Source organism: Rhinatrema bivittatum, chromosome 3 (genome assembly GCF_901001135.1).
Source record: "Rhinatrema bivittatum chromosome 3, aRhiBiv1.1, whole genome shotgun sequence".
Taxonomy (NCBI): Eukaryota; Metazoa; Chordata; class Amphibia; order Gymnophiona; family Rhinatrematidae; genus Rhinatrema; species Rhinatrema bivittatum.
The window spans coordinates 231,237,244-231,261,423 of record NC_042617.1 but is presented as its reverse complement, the minus strand read 5'-3'; the positions used below and the strand labels follow the sequence as shown (position 1 = coordinate 231,261,423).

The following is a 24,180-nucleotide window of genomic DNA, read 5'->3' as shown; positions in this document are numbered from 1 at the left end:
CGACAAGGCGATGCAACGGCTTCAGGTTCCTCCGGCACCGGCACCGAGAGTAGAACCTGTCACCGATCCAATTGCAGCAGCGCTGGCACCGCTGCTATCCTGGATGGAGGCGGTCATGACCGCCCTTCCACCGGTGATTCCCGGCTCTCCAATGGCTCCGGTGCGCTCCCTGTTGACAGCTTCATCGGGAGGAGAAACACCGTTCCGCGTTCCTCCTTCGGGAGTATTGCCTCAGCAATCGATGCCAATTCGTCCCTCGCCACCGATTCATTCATCGGGGGCGATACGCACATCGGCGCCATCGATGCCTTCGATACCGGCACCGATGCCTTCCACGGTGCCCCCGGCAATTCCTTCGATTTTCTCGGAGCCTCAGCCGGGGCTTTCAGGTATCCAACCCCCTTCTCGTCCTACAGGTAAGTCTGCTGCTCCTTATGACACCTGGGGTGATGATACTTCCACAGACACCGATGACTTATCTTCATCTCCCTCTCCTACTGAAAGTAGAAAGCGTTCTCCTCCAGAGGACCTTTCTTTCATTAATTTTGTGAAGGAAATGTCTGAGTTGGTCCCTTTTCAGCTTCAGATGGAGCAGGATGATAGGCACCAGATGATGGAACTCCTCCAATTCTTGGATGCCCCTAAAGTGATCACTTCTATTCCCATTCATCAAGTTCTTCTTGACCTCCTCAAAAAGAACTGGGAAAACCCTGGATCCATTGCCCCAGTCCATAGAAAAGCTGACACTACCTATTTAGTGCAGTCAGCCCTCAGCATTCAAAAATCTCAGCTCAACCACCACTCCGTTGTGGTAGAATCGGCTCAAAAGAAAGCAAAAAGGACGAAGCCTCACTCATCTACCCCTCCTGTTAAGGAACACAAGTTCCTAGACAATATTGGTCGACGAGTGTTCCAAGGGGCCATGCTTATCTCCAGAATTGCTGCTTACCAGCTGTATATGACCCCATACAATAGGGTCATTTTCAAGCAGATACAGAACTTCTCTGAAAGCTTGCCTGTCCAATTCCAAGAACAGCTTCAAATCCTTGTCAACAAGGGGTTTTGAGGCAGGAAAGCATGAGATAAGAACAGCTTACGATATCTTCGACACCTCTAGTAGAGTGTCTGCAGCTGCCATTTCGGCAAGACGATGGGCCTGGCTCAAATCTTCTGACTTTCGCCCAGAAGTACAAGACAGGCTATCTGACCTACCATGTGTAGGAGACAATCTGTTCGGTGAACAGATCCAGCAAATAGTGGCTGAATTAAAGGACCATCATGAGACCCTTAAACAGCTCTCATCGATACCTTCCGACTTCCCCTCAAGTCAGCCCTTTAGGAAGGACTCTAAGAAGTCATTCTTCTGTCCAAGGAAGTACTATCCTCCACCAGCAAGGTCCCGAACTACAAGGCCGTTTCAAAAACCTCAGCCTCGCCAGGCCCGAAAGCAAAAGCCGCAAGCAGCTCCCCAGCCGGGGCCTGCTTCAGGTTTTTGACTTTCACTTGGAGAGCAGCAGCCTGATTCCTCTGCCAAGCATACCAGTGGGAGGTGGATTGTGCCACTTTCACGGCATGTGGCAGTCAATCACAACCGATCAATGGGTGCTAGCAATCATTTCTCAGGGTTACCACCTTAACTTTGTTGCTCTTCCACCGGACTCACCACCTCTGCAAGTGTGGAGAGTATCCGAACATTCTCTCCTTCTGGAGCAGGAGGTTTCCTTCTTCTCCAATTAAGAGCAATAGAACCCATCCCACTCTCGCAGCAAGGACTAGGGTTCTATTCCCGGTACTTTTTGATCCCCAAAACATCCGGGGGAGTTCGTCCAATTCTGGACCTACATGCTCTCAACAAGTACCTACAGCGAGAAAAGTTCAAGATGGTAACATTGGGCTCACTTCTACCTCTTCTGCAAAGAGGAGACTGGCTCTTCTCTCTGGACCTTCAGGACGCATATACACACACATTGCGATAACTACAGCTCTTTGCAAGTACCTCAGGATTTTAGTAGGCCCAAAGCACTATCAATATCACGTGCTTCCGTTCGGCCTAGCATCGGCACCACGAGTCTTTACCAAATGTCTCGTGGTTGTCGCAGATTTTCTCAGGAAAGAAGGTGTTCACGTCTACCCCTATCTGGACGACTGGTTAATCAGGGATCCAACCCAGGAAACCGCTCGGTCGTTACTCGATTTGACCCTACACACACTCTAATTTCTTTATGATTTCTCGTCAATTACGAGAAATCCTATTTAGTCCTATCTCAAATCTTGTCGTTCATTGGGGCAGACTTGGACACCTTGCAGGAAAAGCCTTTCTACCTCAACAACGAGCGGTAACCCCTGTGTCTCTCGCTCACCAGTTGCAGTCTCAGCATACAGGAAAAGCTCGCCAATTCCTCTTCCTTTTAGGACACATGGCGTCCTCAGTCCATGTCACACCAATGGCCCGCCTGGCCATTGGTGTGACAATGGATTCAAGCTGTTCGGCCTCTGTCGACCATTGTCCACATCACCGACTCACTCCATCTGTCTCTCGCCTGGTGGAAAGATCACAACAATCTCCTCCAGGGACTGCCCTTTCAAGTGCCAGATCCTCAACTTATTCTCACCACTGACGCTTCCAACCTCGGGTAGGGAGCCCACGTGGACAATCTACAGACACAAGGGTCTTGGTCTCCAGGGGAATCCAAACATCAAATAAATGTCCTAGAACTTCGAGCAATGCGATATGCTCTTAGGGCTTTTCAGGAACGCCTGTGAAATCACGTCATTCTGATTCAGATGGACAACCAGGTGGCCATGTGGTACATCAACAAATAGGGAGGCACAGGCTCCTTCCTTCTGTGCCAGGAAGCTGCACAGATTTGGGCAGAAGCGCTCTCCCAGTCGATGTACCTCATGGCCTCCTACTTGCCGGGAGTGGACAATGTCTTGGCAGACAAACTGAGTCGTGTCTTCCAACCGCACGAGTGGTCTCTCAACCCCCTCGGCAGCGAACTTCATCTTCCAACAATGGGGTTATTCCCAGACAGACCTCTTTGCGTCCCCTCAGAACCACAAAGTCAACAATTTCTGCTCCCTCATTCGGAGAGAGTGCTCTCCGCCCAGAGATGCATTCTCCCTCTCGTGGGCAACTGGTCTGCTCTATGCATTCCCTCCACTTCCTCTTTTCTCGAAGACTCGTGAAGCTGCGTCAGGACAAGGGAACCATGATCCTGATAACACCTCTCTGGCCACGCCAAGTGTGGTTTCCCATACTTCAGGATCTCTCCATCCGCAGGCACATTCCCTTGGGAACGGACCCACATCTGATCACTCAAAACGACGGATGCCTACGCCATCCCAATCTACAGGCCTTGCCTCTGACGGCATGGATGTTGAAAGGTTAATCCTTCAACCACTTCACCTTTCAGATTCGGTTTCTCGTGTCCTGAGTGCTTCACGGAAGCCTTCCACAAGAAAATCTTATTCCTATAAATGGAAACGGTATTCATCATGGTGCATCTCGCAGTCCCTTGATCCCTTTTCCTGTCCAATCCCAAGGTTTTTGGACCATGTCTGGCATTTGTCAGAATCAGGTCTAAAGACTTCTTCCATCAGAATGCATGTCAGTGCGGTAGCCGCCTTCCATAAAGGTGTTGGGGATGTTCCTATATCTGTACAACCCCTCGTAACACGCTTTTTAAAGGGCTTGCTCCATATCAAGCCACCTTTACATCCTCCGGCCCCTTCTTGGGACCTTAATCTGGTTCTTGGTCGGCTCATGAAACCTCCATTTGAGCCTCTTCAATCCTGTGACCTGAAATATCTTACATGGAAAGTGATTTTACTTTTGGCTATCACGTCAGCTCGCAGGGTTAGTGAGTTACAGGCCCTAGTTACCTATCCACCTTACACTAAACTCCTGCAGGACCGGGCGGTACTCCACACTCACCCTAAGTTCTTACCTAAGGTAGTTTTCGGAGTTTCACATTAATCAATCCATCATACTACCTACCTTCTTTCCCAGGCCCCATTCCAATCCAGGGGAACAGGCTCTGCATACCCTTGACTGTAAACGGGCTCTAGCTTTTTATCTAGACCGTACAGCTGCCCACAGGAAGAGCACTCAATTATTCGTCTTTTTCCATCCCAACAAATTGGGGCAGCCTGTGGGTAAACAGACTCTCTCCTCCTGGTTGGCGGACTGCATATCCTTTTACTATCAGCAAGCAGGCATTCCTTTTCAAGACCATGTTAAAGCACACTCTGTGAGGGCCATGGCGACTTCAGTAGCACACCTTTATCGGTGCCGCTTTCTGACATTTGCAGGGCTGCCACCTGGAGTTCTCTCCATACTTTTGCAGCCCACTATTGCTTGGACAAAGCCGGAAGACAAGATTCCATCTTCGGCCAGTCTGTCCTGCGTGACCTGTTTCCAACGTGACTTACCAACACCCTTCTGCCTGCCCGGTGGGGTTCAGGATGCCCTCTACCAAATTCCACCCCAGTTGTTGTGCCTGTTGCACGCCGTTGGGTACGTTTGGTGGATGTTCGGACATCCTCAGCTCGGTACTCACCCATATGTGAGGACTACCATCCTGCTGGTCCTGTGAGAAAGCAAATGCTGCTTACCTGTAACAGGTGTTCTCACAGGACAGCAGGATGTTAGTCCTCACGAAACCCGTCCGCCACCCCGCAGTGTTGGGTTCGTAATGTTTTGTTTTTTATTTTTCGGCAGTGCCTGTAGCTTTAAAATAAGACTGAAGGGGGGGCCCCTGCTGGCTGCAGGGTTGGTGCCATTCTGGGCTTGCCCAGTAGGGGCCAGTCAAAGTTCTGGAAACTTTGACAGAAGCTTTCCGTGATTGGGCTCCATCCTGTGATGTCACCCATATGTGAGGACTAACATCCTGCTGTCCTGTGAGAACACACGTTACAGGTAAGCAACATTTGCTAAATCCATAAAGTTGTGAAATTTATGTGCTGGGAAGAACCTGCCAGTACAAGTAGCTCAGAGAAGATGTCTGCGGTACCGGAATATTTTTGTGTTTTTATCATAAAGAAATTTAAAATTTGAAATTAAATGCCATTTAAAAATAAAAGTACAAAGTTTTTTTTTTTTGTAGACCGGTGATTGCACCAGCTGAATGGGGATTCAGCCTTTGGTGTTGCTGTTCAGTACTGAGGACTTTTCCTCTCACAATAAATTTTGATATACATACTTTATAGAATAAGTGTTTCGACTGGCAGAAGTAAGCCTTGAGAAGAGCATTGGTCAATTCTTCGAGTTACTTTGGTAACACAAAACTTTACAGGCACGACAATTTTATCTGAAACTGTGCCTTAGTGTCTGAACTACTTGTTGGCTTGTTCAATTTGTTTCTCTTAAACAGAATTCAGCTCATTTTAAGTTTGAGACACACCAGGTGGTTAAATGGGCTGCAGCACTTTGTAGTTGTTTTCAGATGATCGAATTATACAGCTAGGAGCCTAATTATGCTCTTTCTACCCATGGATGCAAAATTGTGGGAGTCTGGAAGCTTTGAGAGATCTGTGAGGGGTAGATTGCAGTAGTGAATTCAGTAATTGATAGTGTGAAAAAGTGTGTTCAGAAGGGAAGGGACAGATTTTGGTGGTGGTATAGAGAAATAAACAATCAGTTTTAATGTTTGTGTGTTGTTTTTTTTTAATTTTTGTAAAGTGAGAAGTCGAAGATGACCCTGAATTTACCAGCTGGGAGAATGAAGGTGGTGTTCACAGAATAACAAAAGTGTAAGGTGGTGAAATGGATTTGGGCAGAAAGATAAGTTCTGTCTTGGCCATATTAAGTTTGTTGTCAGTGGGGCATCCAGGTGGTAATGTCAGATAAGCAGACTGTCACGGAGTGTGAGGCCTTGAGCTGTAGCGATATTAGCACTGCTCAGTTAACTCAACTGGGCCCCCACTGGCAGGCAGATTATTTTCAGAATGGGCAAGGTCTAGGCTTCATCTGCACCAGCCTCTTCCCTCACAGGTGGGCCCCCACTGGCAGGCAGATTATTTTCAGAATGGGCAAGGTCTAGGCTTCATCTGCACCAGCCTCTTCCCCCACAGGTGGATCCCTTGGGTTCTGAGGCTAGCAGGAGTTAGGCGTGAGTCTAGAGAAGAGCATATCGATAGGGTCAGTAACCATGGCAGGCCTCAGACAACAGAGATGTGCTCAGGGCAGATGGCGATCAGACAGCATAGGTGTCCGGGCAGAGATTGAGCAATGTCATTATCTAGTCAATGCCCCAGAAAACAGAACGGAAGACTGTCTAGAAGGGCCAGGAGGCAGAAAAAAATTGTAGACCAGTCATCTTAGTTGTAAGGCTATATTTATTGAATATATTTATTGCATCAGATAAGCCCCTGTTGCAGCCTACTGTATAGGCGAAACTCTGGCTGAGTTTCGCCTATACAGTAGGCTGCAACAGGGGCTTATTGTTGAGAACGGGGGTGTTTAGTTTGCCCTTGGGCCTCAGCCCGGGCCCAGACCTTCAGGGCCGAGCCAAGGGTTGACGGTGGCTCTGCATGGCTGACGGGCTGACCCTCTGCCAGGCCTGCAAGCTCCCAAGGCCAACACCCAAGTGTGTTGGAAGTTGAATGGTCCTCCGACCATTCCGAGCCCTTTCAGACCTGCTACAAACAGCATGGATCAGCAGGCCTGGCCTGAGGTTTAGAGCAAATGGAGGCCTTGACACGTAGACAGGACTATGATGGATGCGGTGGCATCTCGGATGAGACTCGGTTGATGCGACAGCATTACAAGCATGACAAGGAACTTGATCCAAACAAGACATATAGGGCAGGAGGACATTGGCACTATCTCTCAGGCACCCTATTCAGCCCACCTTCACGGGCGGACCCAATGGGCTGGTCACAGACCACCCTGTCCCAGGGGAGCGGGACAAGCGCAGGAAAGACCCAGGCAAGGAGGAACTCCAATGACGAAACCGGTGTCATCCGAAGCTTACCCCCAAGGCTGGCGAGAACGGAGACTCAGGAGCACAGGGACAAATCCCACCTGCAGGCCACTCCATTCTTGGGCACGACATCATCCGAGAACCACGGCTATGCAGGATGGAAGGCTCAGGAGCACCAGACAAAGACGTAGGGAAGAACATCCTGCCAGGCAGACACATCAGGATAAGGAAGATCATGGCGGAACATCAGGACATGGTCAGGGACCTCAGGCAAGACATCAAGACACAAAGACGTGGTATAAAAGCAGACGAGACGAGGAGCTCCACGAAGAACAGAAGACTTTACAAGGCTCTGGTAGGCAGGAGCCTCCAGAGGGAAATCACGATGATGCAAGGCAAACACAGAATGAAGTTGAAGTCCTTTTATAGGGCTGCAGACCGGCGACTCCCTGGGAGGAGTTTGGCAGGCCCACACCTAGCTGGCCCCATAACTATGGAGAAGTGCTGCGGGCCGGCCCCTAGGGAAAGGGCGTGGCACAAACCAGGAAGTCCATGCAAACTCAAGCAGCCTCAGGCAGGCCCCAAGGACATCGAGACCTCCCAGGACCTGGAGCAAATCCTGGACAGTTCACAGGCGAGACCCTGGCTTGGAGCGGCCTCCAGGAAGAGGTAAGGAGCCTCCTGTAGCACCACCACAGGAGGGTTCATAACACTTATATTGGATATTGGTAACTTGTTAACAACCAATAGTGAAAGATCCTTGATTTTGTTCTTCATAGTAATTTATTTATTTATTTAAGGCTTTTATATACCGACTTTCTTGATACAAATCAAATCAACTCTGTTTGTTTGTTTATTTTATTTATTTATTTATAGTTTTTTATATACCGCCGCTCATCAGAGATATCACGTCGGTGTACAGAGAACAGGAACTTACGCTAGAGCGTTATACATTTAACAAGGGTTAAAATATATATAATTGAAAAATAAAACAAGTATGAGTAATTAGGTCAAAACAATCATTTAGGAGCGTTATACATTTAACAACGGTTAAGATATAGGCAATTAAACATAAACTAGTAGGAGTAATTAAATCAAAACAATCATTTAGGTACAACTTAACTGAACTGAGATAAATAGAGCTGTAGAGAGGTGTAGATGTTTACATCGAACAAAGTGGTTAACCGTAACCAATTAACAAGAGACATAGATTGAAGAAGCAAAAAGTTACATTATAACAGGGGCGCAAAAACTGGGGATAGGAAATAAAGAGGGGAGAGCAGAGATGAGATAATTAACTTTTTACAGAGGATGGTGTGGGAGGGAGGCAAAAGGAGCCCACCACAATATAACGTATTTATTTATTTAACAGTTTTATATACCGACCTTCATAGTAAATAACATATCAGATCGGTTTACAATAAACAAGAATAACTGGGGTAGCAATTCAAGTAAACGAAAGGTAAACAATAGGTAGGAATGAGTCAAAAAGTTACAATCAACAGGGTAAAAGAACCTGGAAGCTTGCATGAAGCTGGAAGGAAGAGAAGGCAGGAAATAAATACATACAAAGTGATAACATAGTGCGTACAGGTTAAAGCTTAATGGTGCTTTAATCTAGAGGAGTCAGAGTCCGTTCGTGAGAATAAACACTGTGACAGGTAAGCGTGAAGGACAACTAGTGATTGTCTGGTGGGTCGGCGAAGGCTTGGTGAAAGAGCCAGGTTTTAAGTCGTTTTCTGAAAGTTAACAGGCAAGGCTCTACTCTGAGGCTTGATGGGATGCTATTCCAAATGGATGGGCCAGCTATTGAAAAAGCTCTGTCCTTTGTCATCGAGAGGCGTGAGGCTTTAGTAGGAGGGAATTTCAGAGTGCCTTTGAGAGTATCTCTGGTAGGTCTGTTGGAGGAGTAGAGTTTGAATGGGATTTCCAGGTCGAGTTGAAGATGATGATGGATAGCTTTATGAATTACAGTGATAGATTTGTATAGAATTCTGAAATTAACTGGTAACCAGTGTAGGTTCCTGAGGATGGGAGAGATGTGTTCGCTGCGTCTGGTACTGGTCAGCAATCTCGCAGCCGCATGAGTACTTAGTGTTTGTTTAATCACAGTAGAGTTAGGAACAATTCTAAGTCAAGCTGTTGGCTTAGTAACAGGGACCTGTTCCTAATTGTAATGTATACTTCATATTTGTGTTATATTTAGTTCTGGTAATGGTGCCAATTTTCTTTCTATGATCGCAAAGCAACTTCAAAAACACTGCAAGGAACACTGCTTCATTTAGCATTCGATATTTTAATTTGTGATCAATCTTCTTTGGATTGTGCTGTACTTATCCAGCTAACTTTGGAGGTATATTCAGTAGTGAAGCTGCAGGAGCAGGCTAGAACATGTCAAAGGCATGAGACGCAACACACACACTGCAAACACGGCAGGGGACCCGACTATTTTAAACCAGCTAACATTAGGCAAGTCTTTGGCCCAAACAGACTTAGCCAGCTAAGTTATCTTGCTAAACCTGAATATTGGAGTCAGCCAGTTAACTCATCTCCTCCCAGTTATGCTCCCAAAATGCCCCAAACTTAACCTGCTAAATTCTAGCCAACTCATGGAATTTATCTGGATAAGTCCCAAAATATTCGTTTCCTAGTGTGTAGACAGATGGCTCAGGACCAGTGGGTTTATACTCCCCTGCCAGCAGATGAAGACAGAGCAAGCTGACATTAGTATATATAACCCTGAAGTGACCCCAGCCTGTCAGTGTTCTGTGTCTCCAACAGATGGTGGGCATGCATGTCCCTATGGGGATTGTTTTGAGCTTTTTGAAAGGAGAAATTTGAAATTCTAAATTCAGGAAAAGAAAGCCCAGCCTTCCTGCAGTGATACCTAAAGGTCCCTCCCCCAACTGAGAATTCCTGAGACAATTTCCATGGACCCTCAGAGGTGTGCCTTGGTCCAGTAGCTGGCTTTCCCGGTGTGGACTTATCTTATAGTTCAGCTGAAAGGCAGCGGGTGCAGGAGGCTGAGGGTGGCGGTGACGGCAGATGCCCTCTCCCCCTGCAGCCAGAGACCGTCTGTGTAATCAGCTGGTAAGTGCTGAGCTCACGTAAGGTTTAAAAAAAAAAAAAAGAAAGAGAAAGTTTTTACTTGAATCAGAGACAGAGGGGTTTCAGGATTTCCTCAGGTTTCCATTCTTGGCATGCTGTGCCAACATTCGTTCCTGCTCTCGTTGAGATTGGGGAATTGGGCAGTCTGGTGGGTTGAGCAGCCCCCGGTGACCTAGGCCCTGCACTTAGGCATTGTTCTTGCACGCCACATGGTAGGCTGTGATGGTTGTTTTCGTGCACTCTTTTGCATGTTCTGCTGTTTCTATAGGCTGTTGGTGTGCGCAGTGGGTTAGCTCTGTGCACGCATTGTGCGCTTGGTTTTTGGGTGTGCTTTTTATGCACAAAAGCTTTGTGCTTAACTTGGTGCACCGGTTGTGCATGCGCTTTGCTGTGCTTTCTTCTAGGCGCTTATTTTTGGGGCGCATTTCATTTTTGAACGCGAACAATTAGAACATAAGAACATAAGAAATTGCCATGCTGGGTCAGACCAAAGGTCCATCAAGCCCAGTACCCTGTTTCCAACAGAGGTCAAACCAGGCCACAAGAACCTGGCAAGTACCCAAACTGATGCAATTAATAGCAGTGGCTATTCCCTAAGTAAACTTGATTAAAGCAGTTAATGGACTTCTCCTCCAAGCACTTATCCAAACCGTTTTTGAACCCAGCTACACTAACTGCACTAACCACATCTTCTGGCAACAAATTCCAGAGCTTAATTGTGCATTGAGTGAAAAAGAATTTTCTCCGATTAGTCTTAAATGTGCTACTTGCTAATTTCAGGGAATTGCCCCCCAGTCCTTCCATTATCCGAAAGTGTAAATAACCGATTCACATCTACACGTTCAAGACCTCTCATGATCTTAAAGAACTCTATCATATCAGCCGTCTCTTCTCTAAGCTGAACAGCCCTAACCTCTTCAGCCTTTCCTTATAGGGGAGCTGTTCCATCTCCTTTATCATTTTGATTGTCCTTCTCTGTAACTTCTCCATTGCAACTATATCTTTTTTGAGATGTGGTGACCAGAATTGTACACAGTATTGAAGGTGCAGTCTCACCATGGAGCGATACAGAGAAATTATGACATTTTCTGTTTTATTAACCATTCCCTTCCTAATATGTCCTATAATTCTGTTTGCTTTTTTGACTGCTGCAGCACACTGAGCCGACAATTTCAAGGTATTATCCACTATGATGCCTAGATCTTTTTCCTTGGTGGTAGCTCCTAATATGGAACCTAACATCATGTAACTACAGCAAGGGTTATTTTTCCCTATATATGCAACACCTTGCTCTTGTCCACATAAAATTTAACCTGTTCTTTGGATGCCTAGTCTTCCAGTCTTGCAAGGTCCTCCTGTAATGTATCACAATCCATTTGAGATTTAACTTCTCTGAATAATTTTGTATCATCCGCAAATTTGATAACCTCACTTGTCGTATTCCTTTCCAGATCATTTATACATATATTGAAAAGCACCAGTCCAAGTACAGATCCCTGAGCCCCTCCACTGTTTACCCTTTTCCACTGAGAAAATTGACCATTTAATCCTACTCTGTTTCCTGTCTTTTAACCAGTTTGTAATCCACGAAAGGACATTGCCTCCTATCCCATAACTTTTTAGTTTTCTTAGAAGCCTCTCATGAGGGACTTTGTTAAATGCCTTCTGAAAATCCAAATATACTACATCTACTGGTTCACCTTTATCCACATGTTTAACCCCTTCAAATTGTTTGTTAGACAAGACTTATCTTGGGTAAATCCATGTTGACTGTATTCCATTAAACCATGTCTTTCTATATGCTCTCTGATTTTGATCTTTAGAATAGTTTCCACTATTTTTCCCGGCACTGAAGTCAGTCTCACTGGTCTATAGTTTCTCAGATCGCCCCTGGAGCCATCTTTAAGTATTGGGGTTACATTGGCCACTCTCCAGTCTTCAGGTACAATGGATGATTTTAATGATAGGTTACAAATTTTAACTAATAGATCAGAAATTTCATTTTTTAGTTCCTTCAGTATCCTGGGATGCATACCATCCAGTCCAGGTGATTTGCTACTCTTTAGTTTTTCAATTTGGCCTACTACATCTTCCAGGTTCACAGTGATTTGGTTCAGTTCGTCTGAATCATCACCCTTGAAAACCATCTCTGGAACTGGTATCTCCCCAACATCTTCATCAGTAAACACGGAAGCAGAGAATTCATGTAGTCTTTCTGCAATGGCCTTACCTTCCCTAAGAGCCCCTTTAAAACCCCTCTGTCATCTAAAGGTCCAACCGACTCCCTCACAGGTTTCTTGCTTCAGATATATTTTAAAGAGTTTTTATTATGAGTTTTTGCCTCTACGGCCAACTTCATTTCAAATTCTCTCTTTGCCTGTCTTATCAATGTTTTACACCTAACTTGACAATACTTATGCTTTATCCTATTTTCTTCAGATGGATCCTCATTCCAATTTTTGAAGGATGTTTACCACAGCGATGGTTGCCTGTCATATTAGGGCTTCTCAGGCTGACCTGGCTTCTAACCTGTGTCAATGCTGCTTAGACGCTCGGGGAGAGTTGTGTTCCTCAGATTTTGCTAAGCCTGTCTCTTCCCATTCTGATGGGAGGGATGCCAGATCTTGGTTCTCCCTTGTCTGGCTCCTCCGCTGGCGAGGGCAGTTCTGTGGGACCAGCTCCAGTTCCTTCTGGGCTTGTATGGATCTGGCTGCTTTTTCTTGGGTGGAATTTTTTCAAGGCTTACAAGACTTTTTGGGCTCAGTCCTCCGCTTCCCTTATTTCTGTCCATTTGGACCCTCAGCTGGTGATTCCTCCCTCTTCCAGTCCTATGCTTAAGCGCTGGGGCTTGTTTAGGCTCCTTGTGGATGTTCTGACAGGAATCTGGATATTACTGATGATGATCCTGATTCCCTGGAAGATGGGGAAATTCCTCCATGCCTGGAACCGTATCAAACCTTGTTACAGTTCTTTCACCGAGATGAACTGTCGGCCCTGATTTCCCAGACCTTGAAACAACTTGGTGTTCCTGGTTCGGCTGCTATTTCAGAGCAGAGTAAGAATCCCATTTTGGCTTCCTTACATAAAGCCTTTTGTTTGTTTCTATTGATGGATGCCATCCAGGAATTGATTGATCTGAACTGGTATGCCCCAGAGGCAAATTTTAAAGGAGGGTCTGACATTGGAGGGCCTGTACCCCCTGGATATGGCTGTGAGAGAGCGTTTGTGTTTTCCCAAAGTGGATGCTCCAGTATGTGCTGTGTTTAAGTGACGACTATCCCCGTAGAGGGAGACGTGGCCTTGAAGGATGTACATGATAGAAGGATTGAGGCTTTTCTTAATCAAGCCTTTGAGGCAGTGGCAATGAATTTACAGATTGCTTCCTGTTTCACGCTAATGGTGAGAACTTGTCTGCATCTCTTTCAGAATTCGAGTGGTTATGGAGCCTGCTACCAACGTTTTAGCAGATGCAGGCTGTGATTTGGATCGGACCTTGGCCAGAGGAGTGGCTTCGGTGAAAGCGACCAGGCGTCAACTGGGTTGCGAAATTGCGCAGCTAATACAGCTTCCAAAGCCAATCTTATGAAGATGTCCTATAAAGGCTCACTCTTGTTTGGGAGCAATTGGGAGAAACTGGCCAGTAAATGGGCAAATCTCCAGTGCCTCAGTTGCTGGAGGATAAGAAACAGTTACAGCGCCTCTTTGATATAATGGGTCGGTTCCAGGTGCTTTAAGTCCCTACAGAGGGATGACCTTTCAGCAGACTCAGACTTTCAGTAAGTGTCAGTCCTTTCATGCCCGGCATCCCAAGAGAGGAGCAGGCTTGGGTGGTGGACCTTCCCGAGCTTCCCAATGAATGTTTGCTGACCCACCTTCCAGAACAGGAAATAGGGGGACATCTCTCTCTCTCTATTGGGTCGAGATCATTTCATACCATTGGAATCCTGGAGGTGGTACGTGAAGGGTGTGCACTAGAATTTCTCAGTATTCCTCAGGGCGTGTTCATGGTGTCCCCTTGTCACTCCCTGCAGAAGAAGCAGTGGAGTTTACACTTCAAAGGCTCCTGAGACTGAAGGCTGGTGACTCTCTTTCAAATGGCAGATATATTAAACAAATACTTCAGTTCTATGTTCACTAAAGAAGACCCTGGAGAAGGACCATCTCTACACAACAAAAAACTGGAAGGAAGTGGAATAGACGAAAACTCTTTTACAGTAGAAAATGTATGGGAAGAGCTAAAGAATTTGAAAGTGGACAAAGCCATGGGACCTGATGGGATTCATCCAAGGATACTGAGGGAGATGTGCTGGCGGGTCCGCTGTTCAATAGATCCCTAGAAACGGGAGTGGTGCCGAGTGATTGGAGAAGAGCGGTGGTGGTCCCGCTTCACAAGAGTGGGAACAGAGAGGAGGCTGGTAACTACAGACCAGTTAGCCTCACTTCGGTGGTGGGAAAAGTAATGGAGTCACTGTTGAAAGAGAGAATAGTGAACTATCTACAGTCCGGAGAATTACTGGACCTGAGGCAGCATGGATTCACCAGGGGAAGATCCTGTCAGACAAATCTGACTTTTTTGACTGGATAACCAAGGAATTGGATCGAGGAAGAGCGCTCGATGTCATCTACTTAGATTTCAGCAAAGCTTTTGATACGGTTCCGCATAGGAGACTGGTGAACAAAACGAGAAGCTTAGGAGTGAGTGCCGAGGTGGTGACCTGGATTGCAAACTGGTTGATGGACAGAAGACAATGTGTGATGGTAAATGGAACTTTCTCTGAAGAGAGAGCGGTTTTAAGTGGTGTACCGCAAGGATCGGTGTTGGGACTGGTCCTGTTCAATATCTTTGTGAGCGACATTGCGGACGGGATAAAAGGTAAGATTTGTCTTTTGTCTTTTTGCAACAGAGTGGACACGCCAGAAGGAGTGGAGAGAATGAGACGGGATTTAAGGAAACTGGAAGAGAGGTCGAAGATATGGCAGCTGAGATTCAATGCCAAGAAGTGCAAAGTCATGCATATGGGGAGTGGAAATCCTAATGAACTGTATTCGATGGGGGGTGGGGGGGGGGGAAGGCTGATGTGCACGGAGCAGGAGAGAGACCTTGGGGTTATAGTGTCTAATGATATGAAGTCTGCGAAACAATGCGACAAGGCAATAGCAAAAGCCAGAAGAATGCTGGACTGCATAGAGAGAGGAATATCAAGTAAGAAAAGGGAAGTGATTATCCCCTTGTACAGGTCCTTGGTGAGGCCTCACCTGGAGTACTGTGTTCAGTTCTGGAGACCATATCTAGAAAGAGACAGAGACAAGATTGAAGTGGTGCAGAGAAGGGCGACCAGAAAGGTGGAGGGTCTTCATCGGATGTCATACGAGGAGAGATTGAAGAATCTAAATATGTACACCCTGGAGGAAAGGAGGAGCAGGGGTGATATGATTCAGACTTTCAGATACTTGAAAAACTTTAACGATCCAAAGACAACGACAAACCTTTTCCGTCAGAAAAAAATCAGCAGAACCAGAGGTCATGAGCTGAGGCTCCAAGGAGGAAGACTAAGAACCAATGTCAGGAAGTATTTCTTCACGGAGAGAGTGGTGGATGCCTGGAATGCCCTTCCGGAGGAAGTGGTGAAGTCCAAAACTGCGAAGGACTTCAAAGGGGCATGGGATAAATACTGTGGATCCATCAGGTCTAGAGGAAGCGTATAAAGAGGAGGCAGCAAAACACTGCACGGAGCGGCAGTAGCCACAGAGGCATTCACGGAGCGGGATGCCAGTGGCCAGTGGTTGGTGTTCCACCTTCACGGAGCGGAAGGATGGAGGGCTGCCATCTCCAAATTAAAAAAACAAAAAAAACAAAAAAACAGGGATGGGTTCATGGGCTATGGGTATTACCAATTATTAGGCTTATTCAATTACCAATTATTAGGCATTTCAATATTAGATGATAGTTAATGTGACCTTCAAGGCATACTTCACTTTCAATGCATATCCAGCATTGCTCTCTGCTTCAACGGCAGGGGAGAAGTAAAACTAATACTTCACGCGTATCTCTGCTTCAACGGCAGAGAGCTATGCTGCCGCTTAACCAACTAATCGAACTTAATATTTCACTTGGAAGCAGCTCCATCACTGCTCTCTACATTAATGGTGGGGATGAAAGGGAAATAGAACCTAAAGTTACTAAGAGCCAAGAGAAACAGATAAGTATGAGAAAAAAGAAGTGTGAAGCTTGCTGGGCAGACTGGATGGGCCGATTGGTCGTCTTCTACCGTCATTTTTTATGTTTCTATGTTTCTAAATAGAAACCTTACGCTCTGTAATAATGGCGGTGCGGTCTGGGAAATTTCTGACGACCTTGGATCTTCATATTCCCATCCAGTTGGAAGACCAGCACTTTCAACACTTTGCGGTGTTTGGGTGCCATTATCAGTTTCAGGCACTGCCTTTGATCTAGTCACAGCTCCCAGAACATTTTCCAAGATTATGGTGGTGGTAGTGGCAGCCTTGCGAAAAGAAGGAATCCTGGTATACCCGTATTTGGACGACTGGCTGATTCAAGTCAGGTTTCAGGAAGAGAACCGCTTGGTGACGCACAAAGGTGAACTCCTTATTGCAGGAGCTCGGTTGGGTGATGAATCTGACCAAGAGCAATCTTCAACCATCCCAGTTGTTGGAGTATCTGGGGTCCAGTTTGACAAGGGACAGGACAGAGGTTTCCGACCGGAAGTTCGGGTCCAGAGATTGATGTCTCAAGTGCGACAATTGATGATCACTATATGGTCGGCGGTGTGGTCCTACCTACAAGTACATTTTGATGAGGGATACCTTGGAAGTGGTGTCATGGGCAAGGGTGCATAATACATCATCTTAAGCGCTCTCTATCTCATTGGAACCCACAGTCTCAGGATTGTGTGGTACCGTTCCACTTGCCAATGGAAATCTGCTCCCGCCTCTAGTGGTGGTTGCAGTAGGATCATCTGAGAGAGGGAGTTTTTGTCCTCTCCAGCCTAGTTGGTACTCATGACAGATGCGAATCTCTACATTTGGTTGGCTCACTGTCTGGAGTTAATGGCCATGGGGCGCTGGAATGCTGAGGAATCCCCCTGGAACTTCTGTTGCCTGGAGGCCCAGGCGGTACAGCTGGCATGTTTGTAGTTCAGGCACAGGCTGCAGAATTAAGCGATTCACATAATGTCTGACAATGCGATAACAGTGATCTGTCAATCGCCAGGGGGGAACCAAGAGCCAGCAAGTTTTGCCAGAAATAGACCAGCTGATGGAAAGGGCGTAAGGTCATCTGCAGATGATCTTGGCCTCTCACATTGTAGGAAAAGACAATGTAAGAGCGGACTTTCTCAGCACGGAGAGTCTGGACCCAGGAGAGTGGGTGTTGTCAGCCAAGGTGTTTCAGTTGAGATTGTGGATGGCTGGGGCCTTCCTTTCCTAGACCTGCTGGTGACTTCTCGAAATGCGAAGATTCCTCGCTTCTACAGTCGCTCCGTCTCCATCTGCTGGCAGGGGAGCATAAACCCACTGGTCCTGAGACCATCTGCTTCTGCAGTCACAGGAGAGATCCATGGTCCCTGGGAATTAGACGCTCTTGTACAGACAGAAGACAGATTGCTTTATGCCTTTCCTCCCTGTCTCTTGCTGGGCAGGATAATTTGTAGGGTTGAAGGCCACTGGGTTCTAATACTCCTGGTGGCGCCGGACTGGCCCAGGTATCCGTGGTATGTGGATTTGTGATTTCTGTTGGAGGCCCCCCTTTTGTCTTTCACTGTACATGGAGCTGCTTCAGCAGGGATCAGTTCTTCATGAAGATCCGACTCGATTCTGTCTTACGGTTTGGTCCTTGAGAGGGCTCGCCTGTTATAGCGTGGTTATTCCTCTGCGATTACTACCACTTTACTCCATGCTCGCAAGTTCTCCACTTTAACTTATGTGTGGGTTTGGAGAGTTTTTGAGGCCTGGTGTGAGGAGTTGGGAGTTCTTCCTTGTTCAGTTAAGATCCTTCTCATTCTGGATTTTTTGCAGGATGGATAGGATTAAAGGCTTGGCACTTTTAATTCCTTAAAGGTGCAGGTTGCGGCTCTTGCCTGTTTCAGGGGCCTGGTGAATGGTGTTCCCTTGTCTCATCCTGATGTGGCCCATTTTTTGAAGGGAGTGAAGCACCTTAGGTTTCCCTTGAGGTTACTGGTTCCATTGTGGAGTCTCAATTTGGTGCTGGAAGTTTTTGGCGGGCCCTGTGTTCCGACCACTGGGTAGCCTTTCTATACAGACTACGTTCCTGGTGACTATATATTCTGCACGTCTGATTTCTGAGCTGCAGGCCTTGCTTGCCAGGAGCCATTCCTTTGGGTGACTCTAGGGTCGTTATAGCTGTCTACTGTTCCATCTTTCTTACCCAAGGTAGTCTCGGACTTTCATTTGAATCAGTCCATCTTCTTGCCATCCCTGGAAAAGGTCAGGGATGTGGAAGAGTTTCACCTTTTGAGCTCCTTGGATGTTAAGAGGCTTTTCGTATGGTATTGGCAGGTCTCCGAGTCTTTTCGAAAGATGGATTGCCTGTTTGTTCTCCATACCGGGAGTAAGCAGGGCACTCTGGCTTAATGGGCTACTATAGCTCGTTCTAAGGAGGTGGTCCCTGCCATGTATGTGGATGCTGGAATGCCCTTGCCTACTCAGGTTAGGGCTCATTCCACTAGGACTCAGGCAGTGTCATTGGCGGAAGTTAGTGTGTTGTCTGTCATCGATGTCTGCTGAGCTGCAACATGCGAGGTTGGGTTCACTGCAGGGTAATCTATCAGTTTGCTCTGTCTCCTACTGCTGGCAGGGCAGCATAAACCCAATGGTCCTGAGTCAATCTGTGTACTCTAAAGAAAACAAATTTATCAGGTAAGTAATTTCTCCCTTTAGTCGACTAATTTCTGAGTTGGCTGGCTAAATGCTTTTGAATATGGATCTCTTAGGGGCCGATGCAATACAGTGCGCTCAGCCAAGCGCAGTGTTTAATCCACAGTTGGATGCGGGTTGTGTAGGCGAAGCCAAATCCCCTTATGCAATAAGGGGATTAGCGCCTCCACAATGTGCATCCAAGGCATTGGGAAATTTAATAGCGCTCATCAGATGTGAATGAGGCTATTAGTTATTCACACCTGATGCAAAAAAAAAAGTGTGTCCAATACGCACTTTTTTGCTCTCAGAAATTAATGCGTGCCCGGAGGCAGGCGTTAATTGAGCTCCCCAAAAAATTGTACAGAAAAGCAAAAAATACTGCTTTTCTGTACTGCTCAGACTTAATATCGTGGTGATTATTAAGTTGGAGGAACAAAAGAGAGTTAAGAAAAAAATCTCCCTCCTTGACAGTGAGCCGTGTCTGACCTACCCTAAGCTCCCTCCCCCTGAGGGAGCTTAGGGCAGGTTGGAAGGAGTGAATAAATCAATATTAAAGTTCCGGGCACTTAATATTAATTTATTCACTCCTTCACATATTGCCGATTGTTCCGTTCAGTTATTGCCAATTGGTTCTTTCACTGACATGGAACAGTGAACGGACCAATCGGGGGAGGGAGCTTAGGGCAGGTCAGACACGGGTGCCGCAGTCAGGTTCGGAAAACGGACGCTGAATTTATCAGCGTCCGTTTTCCTAACCTGTGGATGTGCGCCGGTTAGGAAAACGGACGCTGATAAATTCAGCATCCGTTTTTTTTAATCGGCAGCGTGCGCCAACAGCATACCTCTGTCTGTGCATGCTGTTAAGGAGACGCTAGGGTCGCGCAATAGCCCCTAGCTTCTCCTTGACAGCGCAAGTCCTAATTTAAATATTGCATCGCACCCCCAGGAGAGGTGCCTGGTGATGCGTTAGGAAAGCGGGTACTGAACACTCAGCGCCCTTTGTCAGCGAACATTTTTTGCATCGGTCCCTTAGATTTTCTGAAAACAGTTGTCTTGGTCACAGACTGTATATTTAGTATGAAACAAATTTTTTTAACCTTTTGCCTACTTTTCATGGTTGCAGTGCCAGTAGCATTATTAGTTTTAACTTTACAGGATCATGTTTCCCGTTTTGTATGTTCTTTCAGAAGCCTAGAATTTTAAATGTTTTTTTTTTTTTTTTTCTGGGAGTTGCAGGAAAGGTTGGTCCATTGTATGTTATTTATTGACAAATTAATTCCTTTTTTATTTATTTTTTTTTTTAATTTCAAGAGTCCCAGCCAGTTAGACAGTGATAGAACATCGTCTTCATCTAGCATGGCAGAGCGAGGTATGGTGAAGCCAATGGTCAGATTGGAACAACAGCAAGCCTACCACAGGTGAGGGAGCCCAGGTCATCATTTTCTGTTGCTTGGTAACATGTTTGAAGAAGAACATGGGATTTGAGTTAATTGTCATATTTGATTTTGAATATTTATTTAGTTTTTATATACCGTTGTTCTAAGTGAAGATCACAACATTTTACAAAATAACATTCATCTTTGGGTCATTGCATAAGTTGGTGTAGCACAATTTGGTATAACAATTTGGTGTAACACAATTTGGTAAAACATACATTGATACTATACATTATAGTATTACATGAACTTTGACATGAAACATTTTTGGTAAGATATATACATTGCAGCACGCATTTCTTTTACTTCTCGACTGAGGCGGGGGGTACAAGGATTAGAAGGGTTGGGATTCTGTTTAGTAGTACACATGGTCGTAGGGAGTAGTCAAGAGCTGCTTAGTTCTCTTGTTACTTGGTATTGTTTTTGTTGATATCGCTTCTTCAGTTGGGTAGCATCTCAGATATAAGCATTTTTAAACAGCCATGTTTTTAATTCGTTTGAATGTCTTTTTTTCTGGGATCAGTTGAATTGTCTCCGGTAGTGAGTTCCATAGTTTAGATCCAGCTATGGAGAACCTGCGATCATGAATTTGCTTTAGGTGTGTGCTCCAGAAAGTAGGTACAGTTATAATAGTCCTTTGTTTTGCGACCTAAGGGTTCGTTGTGATGCATATGTTTGAAGCTTTAATTCAGTTAGTACTGGTTATCGTTGTGGATGATATTGAACATTAAGGTTAAAACTTTGAAATATATTTGGTATTGTATCGGCAGCCAGTGCAGTTCTACAAACGAGGGTGCGATGTGATCAAATTTCCTGGTTCCAGTTAAGAGTCTTGCTTTATTTTGTAGTAGTTGCAGTTTTTTTTTTTAAATAGTTAGGTTGGGAGACCTAATAGTAGGGAATTACATTAATCTATATTTGAGAAACTTAGAGATTGTAGGACTGTACAGAAATCTTCTGTGGTTAGTAATGGTTTCAATCTATGTAGGATGCACAGTTTTGCATATCCTGCTGTGGTTATTTTATTTGTGTCTATTCATAGTAACATTTTTATCTCTCTGGATTTCTAAGTCCTGGAATTGATCCGAGGGTCTGATATTAAAATTACCAAGGTTTATAGACTGAGGATTAACTCTGGAGGAGTTTCTCCTTAACTAGATGACTTCTAATTTTTTTGTGTTTAGTATTAGTTTTAGGTTAGAGAGTTCTTGCAGTGTTGCCTTCACGTGATTTGAGAGTGTTGATGCTGTATTTTCAAATGATGAGACAAATGGAATGTAGAAATGAATGTCGTCAGCATATAGGAAGAATATAGAAAACATCATTCACAATCTAAATAAAGCTTACTACAGAACTCTTCAGGTTGGTGTCAAAAGCATTTCATGTTCAGTGTTAATGGTACCAGAATGAAGGCAGTTTGATTGTACCAGAGAAGATGCTATATATAGTGAAAGCACAAGAACGAAAAGAGAAGATTTAAACAAATGAACTAAGAAGAAAATGTAATCATGTTTTCAGACATAATTGCTGTTTTCTGTATTCTTTGAAAATCCTTAGTAAGTGAATTTGTAAAAGGTGGATGCTGGTTACCCAAAAGCTATTGCTGGCGGTAGTTCTCAGGATTGAAATACCAGGTTGCATACTAATGCAGCTTTCAGTCTTATTTTTTTTTTCTTTATTATTCTCATCAGTATTTCTTTGTTTTAAAATCCCAGACAACTGAGAATAAGAATTTTTTTTGCTGTTTTGTGCTTTCCAATACTGCCTTCCTCTTAGATTTGTTCCCAGTTAGTGATTTCTCATCTCTTTCTAAGTTTGATTTTCTCAGTTGACAAGCAGGATCAAATTGACCATAACAAAGGATGATGTCATTTGATGGCACAGACATGGATGCAGCTCTCGGAGCTCTAAAGTGTGATTGAGCATGCACGGGAGCTTATGAACTCCTCATTCCCTGTACGTACCAGGATCATTCCAGACGGTGGGTTACGTTCCCTGTCCAGCAGATGGAGTTAGAACCAAAAATTCCCAGGGGAGGACCTATATAGCCACGCCTCCCTTGCCTCAATCCTCAGTATAGTTATAACTCCAGCAGATTGAGCAGGGGACACGGTGGTCCCCAGCACTTTTCTAGTTTTATTTTCTCTTTGAGGGATCAATTAAATAATATTAGATAAAGGTTTTCTTCTAAGGGATAGGTTCTGTAGTGTTCTGACAGGACCACTCCGTTCAAAGAGAGACACTGTTTTCCAGTCAGGAACTTGCTGACAGGCTGTGTTTTTTGCCTGTCACTTTATTTTTCTCATTGTTTTTCCTCTTCCTTGCCCGGCTACAGTGTGGTAAGTGTTGTTTTTATTTTATTTACAGTCGTTGGGAGAAACAGGAATTTGTGAGGGGTGAAGTTGGTAGTGCCGACCACTCCCCCCTAGCCCCGGAGTTTGTACTTTTCCCATCCTCCCCTTCAGGGAGTGATTGGAGTCCCGCCCTGCAGCTCTGCGACGACACATTCCCCGGAGCTGCTTACCGTCGGGACGGCGCTTTCCCCAACGGTCTCTTGGGGACGGTGAGGGGTCCGGAGGCCAGATAGCTCTATTGCTTCGCCGCTTCGGTTGTTGCCGCGTGCCGCAGCCACCCCTCCCCCTCCCTCCCGCCGCGATGCAGAGATCGCCTAACGGCTCCGGAGCTCGGCAAGGGGTTCAGCAGCCCTCGGAGGGATTTTCTTCAGCTTTTCCTGAGGGGGAGTATGGCTTACCTGGTAGGCAGCTTGGAGGAGAGTCGGACCGCGCTGGCAGGAAGCGGCATGCCCCGTTTCCCCTCAGCGAGGGAACGGCGGCCATTTTCTCAGCTGACTCGGAGGCAGCTCTCTCTGAGGAGGACGTCGACGCTCCTCTCCAGGTTCCTAACAGTATGGAGTTTCGGAGCGCAACGGACCAGGGCAGGCAAGGGGACGACGTCTCGGGGGGCCCCTCATCAGCACTTCCCGCTTTTTCGCCAGAATTCATTGTTTTAATGCACAAGGCATTTTTACAGAGCAGGGATCCGAATCTTGGAATTTGGGGTCCCCCTCCCCCCAAACTGGCCTGCTTGACACAGCTTTCGACGGCAGACCCTCCCTTAGGGAGGGCTTCTTTGCCCACAGGGGGTGCGGGGTCCACTCATCCCCCCCCCCCCCGTAGTTCCTTTACCGCTGCACCAACCGTCGGGGGATCCATGGCAAGATCCAGATGAGGATGATTCTTCCCTGGCGGCCCAGGTAGAAAGTGACAACCCGAGGGTCCTCCGTATTTTTCAAACAGCGGAATTGGATGATCTCATCCCCCACATCCTCCAGGAAATGTACATTGACCCTCCTCCGGATCCTGTGGCTCAGGATCCGAAGATTAAGAAAGGGGATCCTCTCCTAGCGGGCTTACGACCTCTAGCGAAAGCTTTTCCCACGCATCACAACATCTTGCAATTGAATTGCATTATGGCCAGTTCGTTTATATCGCATAGTTTAATGCCAGGAAAAAAGGTGTAGCTATTTCAGGCATTAAAACAGTGCAACAGCATGCATTATGCTATCGCATGGTGTGATATTGTCCCTCATTTTAATAAATCCCGCCCTTTCCTAAAATTTGCATTTGCGCCGTGTGCTAGCGTTATCGCATATGTTATGGCATTAACGTGTGTGTTAACGCCATAACACATTTTTATGAATGACCCTGTGAATGTAGCAACTAAAACTTTGTTCTGGTATCAAAGTGGCTAAAGGTGTCAGAATACAGGTTAAACACAGAAGCCAACAGCATGCCACAACAGTTTCGGAGCAGAAA

The 24,180-nt window shown here is 45.9% G+C and overlaps 1 protein-coding gene across 21 annotated transcripts in view; it reads left to right on the top strand.

Annotated features, from left to right (window-relative positions):
• Window positions 1-24,180, top strand: part of AFDN (afadin, adherens junction formation factor) — a 1,391,435-nt gene that overhangs the window by 405,338 nt on the left and 961,917 nt on the right. For all 21 annotated transcript variants that reach the window (XM_029594302.1, XM_029594301.1, XM_029594288.1 and 18 more), the window contains one exon: window positions 20,241-20,347. In XM_029594302.1, the coding sequence (XP_029450162.1) occupies window positions 20,241-20,347 (107 nt within the window). The remainder of the gene's footprint in view (window positions 1-20,240; window positions 20,348-24,180) is intronic.